This window comes from Pyrgilauda ruficollis, unplaced genomic scaffold (assembly GCF_017590135.1).
Source record: "Pyrgilauda ruficollis isolate IOZ18807 unplaced genomic scaffold, ASM1759013v1 scaffold3, whole genome shotgun sequence".
NCBI classification, from domain to species: Eukaryota; Metazoa; Chordata; class Aves; order Passeriformes; family Passeridae; genus Pyrgilauda; species Pyrgilauda ruficollis.
In genome coordinates, this window is record NW_024524377.1 from 26,470,625 (window position 1) to 26,482,364 (window position 11,740).

Sequence of the window (11,740 nt, forward strand, 5' to 3'; positions counted from 1 at the left end):
AAATTCACTTTTTCACTGGAGCTTCAAAAACTTAAAAAATTTTTTAAAAAGCAAAACTCTCTTTTGCAATGCTGTCCCATTTAAAAACATAAGCCCAGAAGAATATCTGTCAAATGGAGGCATCTGCATCAAAAGTGATTCCATGGATGTCAGATAGGTCAGTGGCTACTCACTGTACATTAGTGGTTTATTTTTATAAACAACTGTTCAATCATCAGTCTGGAATAACCATAGTTTATCTCCATAGTTCAATCCCCTATATTCTAGTTACTGATTTCAGGGCTGTGATAAACTTTTTCAAGTAGTTCAGTATGGTAAGTTCAGCCCCAAAATTTACTGAAATATTATTTTCATATATTAATATATAAAGTAATACTACTTTTGTAGGTAAGACACCTTTTCTCTCCCTTTGCCACATAATGGTAATACAATCAGAACAAGCAAAGCTAAATTACTCTCATTTAAACAAGCATGATCCAGACTAAAATATCTCTACCAGGAAATTCATGACTAAAGCATGCTCATAATCCTTTTCACAACCTCATGATCTTTTCCATGTGACTGTCTCATACAATACTGCTAATAAATTACTTGGAAACTTTAGTCATGCATCCCTAATTGTGGTGTTTAGCTTTGAATGGTACCTTTTCTCTATGCCATAGTGGTTAAAATACTCTGTAACCTATGACTGTGATTCGTTGCTGAAAAACAAGAGCTGAGCAGTCTCAGAGCAGTTTCAAAATCAATTACTTGTCTGTTTTCAGTTAAAACAGTCATAACCCTAGCACAGGATTTTTGATCTTCTATTGTACAATATTCTGTATCTTCCACTGCAAATCTTGTTACGGAACAGACACTTAAAAAAACAAATGTAGCCATAATAAAAAGTTTCCAAAAGAACAATCAGAAATAATTATTTCTTTCTTTTTCATTATTCTCTAGGCAACTGTAAATACCAGTCATGTTTCACCTGTCAGGCAGTACTCATGTGTATAGTACTGGAAAGCTGAAGTCCAAGTTCCATACACTTCAGTGGCACAAAATTGTGTATAGCTGATCTCATTACAGGAACATTAAGACTCTCAAATCCCCTCAAGAGAATATGCAAGGGCAGCCTGAGGACAAGGCTACACCAAAATTTTAAAAGACTCTGCCTATTACTGCTGTCAGCCTCTGCCTAATTCTGTTCACTCGTTTGATTCCCTGCTGCCTGCCCTCCTCAGCTCCAGAGGGGCAGAGGAACGGATCCCAGCAGACAGGAGGGAAAACAGTTGTGGGTCAGTGAGAAACTACAGCACCCGTAAGGGGCAGGGCTGAACTAACAGCACCTGCGGCACCTCCCTGAGCTGCAGCAAGAACAGAGTCCTTCCCGACACCTCAGCCAGCGGCACAAGCGACCCCAAGCCAAGCTCCACAGTGAGAACGTGTACATTTGCAGGCAGAGATGAGTGTGTCCCACCAGAGGGCATTTCAGAAAGGCACATCATGCTGCCCAAGGCACCCCATCCCCTCCCCACACAGCAGTGCAAGAGATCATTCCCAGCAAATGGAGAACTGATTGAACTTCCACACACACACACAGAAGCTTCAGGTGAGAGCACATGGGCAGTGCAAAAACTCTGTGCAAACCACTGTCTGGCCTAGGGTGTTTCAGCTACTTAAGCAACGGCACCTGTGATCAGAGTTGGGTTTGGTTTGGTTTCTTTTAAAAATTTTTTTTTATTCAATTTCCCTTGGATTTCTGAAATTTATCCACAGTGCTTACTATCGATCTCAACTGTTCACTTTATGCCTTAAAGCCTGGAATGTAATTTGTGGGGACATCTTTGTTTATTTATCACTGACTGTTTCACTGAGACTAGAAAACTAGTTAAAGAGTTAGGCTTTACTTTGAAACAACAAACTTGGATTCAAATAATGTAGTCATACAAAATTCAAACTCAAATGAAAGCCACATCTCTTATTCCAGCACTTGCAGCCCACGTACTACAGCATTTTTCTGTGTACAATGCTGACAAGAATATTTTAAGTGCCCAACTTAAATTTAAATTTAAGTGCCCCCTAACCGTTTTTGTTGTCTACTCCCAACAATTTTAATAACCTGAAATATTTGTAATATAAATGCACTGATTTCTTCCCTTCCCACGCTCCTTCCCAAGTAACTTCAGTTTCACTCCCTTGTTGTTCAACTTTCTTATCCTTGTTTTCTCTGAAGAATGTTCTGCTCACCTATGAAAAACATCTTTGACTCCTCTAAGTTACTCAGCTTGAATGCCAGAGAGTAAAGTGCCTTAGCAAGATTTCATGGGCAGCTATGAGTTCCACACCAAACACATGCTCCAGCTAAGGCAAGAGAACCCAGAGACAGGAGGTGCTAAAAACAAGGACCACGCAATATTCTTACCAAACTAAGGCACTCTCGCTGTGAGGCAGTGCAAGTTTAGCACTTGTGTAATTCATTTCTGTTAGGAATTTCTCAGAGTAACAGCTCTATGAGAAATGCCAATTTCTTAAAAAGAGAAATATGACTTGAAATTATTGACTACACAAAGGCAGTTTTTCTTACAAGTCCTAGAAATTTAACTGCTTTTCTATACTGCAGGTATTCACTCCAATGTACATGCAGGAGAGATGTATGCAGCTTCCCCCCCATCCTGAACTGTGCAATACTTCATACAAATATTCAGTTAAGAAAAAAAAAGGCTGGAATCTGAAAATCCAAATGAGCCTACTCTACATTTTTTAAATTCCACATTTTTAACAAATACTAGACTACAAAATCCTATTAATCTGGCACACATTTTTAAGGTAAGTTTTAAAAAAATTAACGTGAAATTAATATATTGTTGTTACTGAAATACATTTTAAGAAAGCCATAAACACATTTTAACTAAATAATAACAATCTGTTTTTGTTTTATCAGTATTAAGCTGACAGTAGCTTCTTCTAATGGAAACAGGAAAACATGCTACAGATCAATAAAGTTAAAATTAACCATTTCTAACTTCAGTTCTCACCCATCTCCTGTACTCTCTTCCTTCTTCAATTTCAGTGAAACAGGTTTGTGGATTTCAGTGAAACAGGTCTGTGGATTTCAGTGAGCCTCATTCATTTGAAAACCTATAGCCCAGTAGGAGGGGCACTTTGTAAGAACAGACCATTAACTAACTGATCCAAGCCCTGTTTGCCAAGTTAATACCAGATAAGACTTCCAGAGTACAGAAAGCATTTATGCATAACTGAACACACCATGAATACTTCCTAAAAATCTGCACTGTGAAGTATTTGAAAAGCCAAGTCCCAAGCATAATAAAATGATCTTGAACTAATACAGTAGCAATCTACCAGCTCAGTTATCCAGAAAGGAGCATTTATTCTGAACATAAAAAAGCTGGAGAGCCTTCTCAAAGGGTCAGTTATTTGTAGGAAATTGCTGAGTACAGGATCCTTCTCAGAGCTAAGGTAATATAAAGACTTCAGAATACTTGGAAGTTCTGCAAGTACTAGTTCTGCTCACCAAGAATTAATTTGCAGTCTTTCATATATAAATTAAATGTAGTCCATGAAACACCTATTAATGCACAGAATTTATAACAGAGTGAATTTGCTTTTGTGCCAGTATTCTGTATTGAATACACTGTTCCATTAGATCCTATTAAGATACCAACCAGCACTTCTAAGATTGAAGTACTTGAAAAGATAAACCAGTTACAGCTGCATTTAAATATTTCATTTTTCTTCTGAAAGTAAGCAAATTGTTTTGGTTACAACCAAAGCTGAAGTTCAACAAATATTTTAAGATGGTGTTGTACTTAAAGCAGCAGAGCTGCCCTCCCCCACTGCTTCACTCTCTCATTCCCATTCCCACAAAATCATTTTTGGACACCAGCACATTTGTTTGCTGATCTGTTCACTGTGCAGCTGTACAACTAGATTCTGCTGAAAAAAGGCCTAGAGAAAGAAAAAAATTATTTTCATGACAGATTACTTTTCCTATCTGGCTCACTGTACAGCTGCACAAACACCACAGTCCACACAAAAAAAAAGAGCCACCCAGCTTTAGGTGGGAGCACCAGTTACTGACCTGGTCGATCTGCAGTCTAACAGAACAATTTGTTAGAGCACAAATAAAACAACTGGCCACCTCAAAATGCACTCAAATAACACTGAAACTTATTTCCTATTGAAAGCCATTTGAAAATAATTTCTCCAACTTTCCCTTCAGAATATAGCAATATTTCTAATAAAGTGTATAAAGAATATAATAATATTTCTAATAAAGTGTTAAAACCAGCTGCAGTACTTTTATTTTCTTATAATTTACACCACTATAACATCCTTGCACTACACTGTAGTACTTGTGGTATGTTAGAAGGCATAAAAGGCATGTATTTGATGAGTGTTTAATACCTACATCATTATAATAAACCTCTCTCCATCACTGCTACAATCAAAAAAGGAATTATGCATGCCTACTGCTAAGCCAATGACTTATCCCTCTGGAAAAAAACAGAAAAATAAATTTAGAAAAGCTGTCAATTATGGAAGTCCACTCAAACATGAGACTAAAGCATACTTTTACATGTGCTATGCCAAATTAGTGCCCAATTGTGGAGGCCATTTCTAGAATGAAGAGGTTTCAAATTATCATTGAATCAAATCTATATTTTTAAATAAGGGATTTAGTTTATGAACCAACATCACAGACTTTTATAAGGTGCTCTGCCAACATGCCATTTAAATTTTTCTTAGCAAAGTTATTCAGTCAAGAGAACAAACCAGGAGAACTGCTACTCTTAGACAGCAGGCAGCTACTGGAACCAGTAACATCTTGAGTTAGTGAGCTCCCAAATGTGTCTTTGTTCAGTAATTGTGGGAGACAAAGGCGTTTGTGAAGATGTCTTGGCAGATTCAGAAGTAACACTTAACCAGTCTGACACAGGACATAAAATAATTGTACATATTTCAACAGGCAAATCCACCAACAAAGTACTCAGCTGAGCCAATTAATGCCATTTTCACCACATTCCAGGTGAGACCTCAACAAAATTCATGCCAATTCCCTGCCATCATTTATTTTAACCAAGATGACCCTGAAAGATCTACCTGGCTACTCATTACAGGTTTGTGTGGTGATGGAGGCAACCATTCAAACTGATACAGATACTGTCTGCCTTTAAAAATCACTCACCACGAACAATAAACATTTCTTAGCACGGTATTAACTCGGAAGGGACACAAGTTTAAGGTGAAATAATGAAAATGCAGTATTTAATACCCAATATTACTCTTAGTGCAAGATTAGAGACAGAAGAGGGGCAAGGAAGCACAATATTACTGGTAATATGTGAGGCAGAAGTATTAAGAGTCTGGCATTGCTTACTGTCAAGGGAAGTAAAACAAGCAAACAGTAACTGCATGTCCAGAATAAAAACTGCAGAGCACACGAGACATCATTTTGGTATTTCACACTTATTCAATCACTGCTTGATTGAATACAAGGAACTGTAACTGCATGTCCAGAGTAAAAACCTGCAGAGCACACAAGACATCATTTTGGTATTTCACACTTATTCAATCACTGCTTGATTGAATACAAAGAACTCCTGTATGACACTTTTCATAGGATATGGGCAAAACTCAGCAAAAAATCTGGGGTTTTCCCATTGTTGATATACGTTCCTTTTATGTGCAGAACAATGTACTCCTCTAGGTGTTTCACTCTGAGAATATTTTGTTTATAAAATATAATTAATCCCTTGTCTTTGCCAATTTACTGTTAACAATTAAGCTACAGTAATGGAGAAAATTCCAGTAAATTAGTTTATTTATAGAAACTCTCAGGATTTTCCACAAATACGTGGCAATTTGCCTTTTTCAACTTTATTTCTGTTTTAAGAACTCAACAGCAGTAAAATACAAGGCAAAGTATCATCTTCTAAGACTAGGAAAGTATTTTACATCACTCAGCCATTGTTTACTGCAATCAATTTGAATCATAAAGCTTGACACAAGGAAAATAATACTTTGCTATACTTGCTGCATTGTTATTAAAGCATCTCATCTTCATCTGTTCTTTTAAGAGTCAGCATTAACCCCTCACATTCCTGTCCCTACTACTGAACATACATAGGTAGGAAAACCCAGTGTAAGAATTTTTGCCTAAAGCCACCAAAAATGAACTTCTCTGACTCTGTATCACACTCTGCAAGACAGAGATGCATAAATTTAGACTACACACTTCACAAAACTCAATCTCTTATCTGGAGTACAAAGGCAGCAACTCAGTGAAAAATAACTAGTTATGGGCATACTACAATGAAAAGCAAAATTTTGTATATACATCCTGCTGCAGCTACTGAGTATTTATTTACTGAATGTATGGTCTGGGAGCAAGTGGACCCTGTTAATATAATGCAATGCCTCTGCTGGACAATTGCCTCAAAGCACAGTCCAGAACAGCAAGGATGGAAATCTATCCTGTTTATGTATTGTAGCAGACATCAAATAAATAGGAATATTTTATATTTAGCATAAAAGCTTAGTATTGCAAGGCAACCACGTTATTTTGAAACTGTTCTTTTTAGCTGAGATACTGTCTTCTAGAGACAGATGTTCAGGTCAGCACAAAAAAATGCTGCTATATTCTGCAAACAGCACCAGACAATATGTATGGCCTACATGGTATCATTTGCATTTCATGGAATGAAAGTGCTCATCAGGGTAGTGGAGCCCTGGTGGAAAGAGGCCTTTGACAGGAATGGTTAGAGAAATTGCAGACAGCCCTGAGAAGTAATGCAACCATCATGTGAAACAGAGTGCAATGTGCCACTCGGCAGTGAAGCAGCTTTTCTGGACTGCTCTGTGCAAGACATAAATGAAGCAGCACTGAGAAGCAGCCCTGGCTCACTGCTCCCCTTGCAGGAACCCCCACTTGGGGCATCAATAGGAACTGAACTCAACTGCCAGCTGTACAAATGACGTACGGCTATCATGAACAATCCTAGATGGAACTCAGTGCTACTCAATCCTATTTAAAATGCAAATCAATACTAACAAAGACATTGCTCAAAAAAAAGAAAAAAATCCATAAAAAAGAATCATGTTGAACAATGTCTACTGAGACTACCCTGAGGATTACATACACTCTTCCTTTGTTTCTCTTTGATGCTCCAATCTCAGTATGGTTGCATGCTATTATCAGCACTTAGCTTGGTTAAAGAGTAACCATTTATAGATATCAAATCACTAGGTGTAAATAATTTACACCTAGATAAATTACAGTTATCTTTGAGAATTCAAAGTATTATTTTTGTCCATTAATAATCATCACTCTAAGGAGCTATTTATGAATGTAGTGCAAGTCAGGTAATCTAGATATCTGCATCTTTATGAATAAATTGTATGACAACCCCTGCCTGGAATTCATGTTGTATTACAGTGGTCTTTACTAGGAGCTGCAATTGGTAACTATATCTAAAGCATTTATAACCTACATGCAGAAACACTGCACAGAGTCTCTGTTTATTGCATTTACAATTTTATGCAAATTCTGCATGAAACAACTTTCACACATTCTTAACCTGAAGAGCATTTTATCTCACATATGCATTTTATCTTATCTAACCAACCACAATGTAGATTGATGTCTTTCATACATGATCAGTTCTACAGCAGCTTCCAGTATCACAGAGACTTTCTCCCAAAGCTAGACTGGTTCAGCTACCTCAGTGACTTCTGATATTATTCACTTATTCAGAACTGTGCTTATCACTTAAGCACCAAATTGAATGCTTATACAATTTTCTGTACCTCTTAACAGTCCAGAAACTCTCTCTCTCTGGAGTTTTAAGTCCTCTGTTAATATTCCACATTTTGTATAGACGTGCTACTTTGTTTAACACCGACTTGTGACTGTCAACACAGAACAAAAAGATGGGCAGGTTTCTCTCTCAAACTTCATGAGGCTACAGAGAAGGTGACAGCCAGATGAGAATGAAGCTCCTGGGTCACTGAGAGAAAAAGGACAACAGCTGAGTCATTCCTCCTCTGCAGCAATGGAAAAAGCAGCCAGGAAATGGAAAGAGAGATGAGGCAGCACAATGTGAGAGGAGAACATTTCCAGTCTAATGAATCATGTCCCCCAGCATGGGTACAACACCCTACATGTAATTCCAACATCCCCTTTTCTCAGAAGCTTTTCAGACTGACATCAGCAAACCATCATCTTCCAAGTCTTTTATGTTGCTTTCCAGCTTTCTGGGTATTAAAACCTGTACAGACTTTGCACTATCACAAGAGGTAACAGAAGTGACTTCAAACAATTATTCTTTAACTTCTTTACTCCTCAGATTTTTATTACATCCAAAAAGCCTGGAGCAATGGCACTGACTCAATAGCACTAAAAGACTATGAACAGGGGGACTGACACAGCACATACCTTTCTCTCCTTTAGGAGGTTACACCGTGGCAGGACATGGTTTCCAGCATTTCAATCAGTTTTGAAATTTAGAAAAAAAGGTTTTATTAGCTTTGCCTAATTGTTACACATTTCCTTACCAGACCTTATTAGGTGTATTCCAAGTAATAGCTCAGCTGTAATTAAAGAATGATGTTAGAGCAGTCTTAATTCTTTCTGCATTAAGTGTTACTTCAGGCCTTATCAGTAAGATAAAATTACTAGTTTTATTTAAGATAACTTCAGTAGCCCACCCCCAAAGATAATACTTCTCAGATGATAAAATTGTTTTAAATAATTGCTATCTAAATTAAGTTGAACTCCCACAATAAACCAGGAAGTTATACAGATTTTCTTCACATTAGAATAGAAATTGCTTCCCGAAAGGCATAAATTCTCAGTATTCAAGGAACTCGTCCTGCACCTAAAGCTCAATCCTGTGAGAAGCATACCTGCCCAAGGAACAGAACTGCTATTAAACTTTCCTTCTCTAAAACTTCTACTGACATTTTTAAATGTGTTACAAAAAGTCAAGATACATTTGGCAATTCTGAAAACATCCTAGAAAATAATATGCTGTGAAATATTAAGTGTTCTGACATCGCTGATCATCAAACCGAGAAGAAAATGGAATGAGGTTTTCTCATTCTGGTATCATTCTCATTGCTGACACACGCAGTTATGTCTGTCCATCAGTTTGTACAGATGCCACCATCCTTCCACCAAGTTTCACTACAGTAAAGGACCAAATCATAACTTACAGAAAAACTTTAACGGAGCTTGGCTTTTAAGTAGCTTTTGTAATTTTAATCAGCAATTCCATCTGATGAAAACATGTAAATGTTCTCAAACTGATTTATTTTATCACTGATTTATCAAGTGCCTGTCACACATTCAAAACAAACTGCCACTTCTGTAAAAACTGTGGCAGGGACAGGAATAAGTCTTTACAATAGGCAAAGTCATGATCAAACGACATTGAAACTGGACAGCAAAGCAAACAAGTCCAAACACACTTCCTTTAGGACTATATACAAACTTCAAGTCCATGTGTTCTGGGCACTACTTAAAAAGTCTCTTCAGACTGAATCAGCCACTGCTTTGCAGAAAATGTAATAAGAATAGAAAGAGTAAATTACAGTTGTTTGACTTACTTAGTGAAGACCAGGAAGGAAACCTATGCCATGTTGGATATATTAATTTTGCCATATATATATTTATCTCACTGGTGCAAGTCAAAGTAATGATGGTCAGCATGCTTTTCCACGTCAAGTAAACTTTCTAGAACATGCCTGAATTACCCTGATGATCCAATTTAATTATTTTCTTGCAATGGGAAAAGCATCCATTAAGACAAAGCCTGTGAGCATATTTGAATAACTTTAAACCACAGCCCTGCTGTAAGTGCACATTTTATGACTGACTGGGTATATGCTGCAAACTCAATGCCTGAGTTTTATGTAAGCCAACCTGGAAAGCACCAAGACCTACACAGGTATTAACTGAAACAAAGCTCTTTTTTTTTGAGATTTTTTTTTTTTTTTTAATGCAGCCAGAATCTCCAGTTATATTGCTTATTCCAGATAGGTAACAGTGTATAACCCCCCTACACCCACCCATGGACACTAACATAACGCCAATACGGAACTGCCACCATTAATCTCATCAAACACACACAATTAATTCACAGTCTGTCCATTTATCTAGACCCTATCCTCCTTTAGAAATATATAGCATGACTGCATACTTTTTTCCCCTCTGAACTATGAGTTAAAAGCAGTCTAAATAAAAAAGCTGCAGGACACCACCACTAATTTTACTTTAGCCATTAATTTAGCACAAGAACTGAGCTGGTAAAAGTACAGTGACACTGTCACTGGTCAGTGTTCTTGGGGACCACAGAGTTTTTTCCAGTTATTTTCTTACATTACTATGCCAGACTATTAGCCTACAGAGTAACCATCAGTCCCTCGCTTTTAAGTTGCACAGCATGCCTCAGTCTGAATTCCTATTTCCCTGCACATCTGAAGCAAAGCACATTATTCAGCAGAAGAAATCAGAGTGCATTCTTTGTTGAAGTCCAATTAAAAAAACCCTCATATGATACCTTTTTAATATAGAAAGTTTGCTATTTTTATGTCACTGTGTCAGTTACTACTACCCAAAGGGATACAAGAACATACCCACTGGAACATGCCAGGAATTACTTTTGTTAACTAGATGACAACTGCTTCCGCTCGTCTGAAAACTAACCAGGTCTTCCAGTGTGCATTTCTCAGTTCTGTATCAGGCTCGAGGTTACCACAGGCTCCCTTGGTGTTACGGTACAAGATCCTACCTTAATAAAAAAAAACACATTATGATTGCTACTTACACACATACAGCGTTAGGAGTGCTAGAAACCAGAAGTAATTCTACTCAGGCAACTCTTGTTCAGAGAGTTTTAACAAGTAGCAGGCATGAACACTTCTACAAAGAGGCCCAAAAACGACAAAGATAGCTAGAGATTTTAAAGAGCAATTTTATTCCACAGTTTCAACATTAGGTGTGTATTTCCAAAGGATGCAGCATAAGCAGCAGAGATGGCTGACAACAGGAAATCAACGTTTTTCGCTCATCATTTGTGTCTGTATAGCAAAGCAACAAAGCCTCCTGACCCTTCCGCCCTTACCCTTATTTAAGGTTACGTGCAGGTTACAGCCCGAGTGATTTTCCCGCAGCTGTTAGCGCTAAATCCCAACCGTAAGCCCTGCAAGATTTAATCGCCTGCCTTGTTCACCATGCACCGTCCCGGTGCTCCCCCCAAAAGCGGCCAAGTCCCGCGGGGTTCCGCACGGACCCCGCACGGCCGCAGCGCCCACACGGCCGGGCCGGGCCGGGCCGGGCCGGCTCACCCACCCGCACCCGCGGCCTCCACGTGGCCGCACCGAGAGCGAGCGGGCGAGCTCGGCAGGGCCGGGGCGCGCCCAAAGCCGCCCTCCCGGCAGGAAGGCTGCCGGGGGGAGCTGCGAGAGCGGGCACCGGGCAGCTCCGTGCGGCTCGAACCCGCCGGGCCACAGGGGCCCGCCGCGCCCCCCGACCCCGCCGCTCCCTGCCGCCCCCCTTTCTCTCTCCGCCCGAGCGGCCAAGGCAGCCGCAGCCCCGCCGCCACGTCCCGGGCCCCCCGTTCCGGGCGCGGGGGCGGGGAGGATTTACCTGCCGCATGGTCGCCTCACGAGCAGAGGAAGAAAGGGGGTGGGGGGATGCGCCAGGGCCGCGGCGGCGCCTCGTGCTCCGCCGCCT

The 11,740-nt window shown here is 39.4% G+C and overlaps 1 protein-coding gene across 9 annotated transcripts in view; it reads right to left on the reverse strand.

Moving 5' to 3' along the window:
* Nucleotides 1-11,740, reverse strand: part of SLC39A10 (solute carrier family 39 member 10) — a 52,741-nt gene that overhangs the window by 21,966 nt on the left and 19,035 nt on the right. For 2 of the 9 annotated variants that reach the window (XM_041472801.1, XM_041472799.1), the window contains exon 2: nucleotides 10,642-10,796. The exons of 3 other annotated variants lie outside the window; for them this stretch is intronic. In XM_041472801.1, the coding sequence (XP_041328735.1) occupies nucleotides 10,642-10,653 (12 nt within the window). In that variant the 5' untranslated portion in view covers nucleotides 10,654-10,796. Of the gene's footprint in view, nucleotides 1-10,641; nucleotides 10,797-11,653 lie in introns of all 9 variants that reach the window. 4 more of the 9 variants (XM_041472807.1, XM_041472800.1, XM_041472803.1 and 1 more) reach the window with 4 other exon arrangements.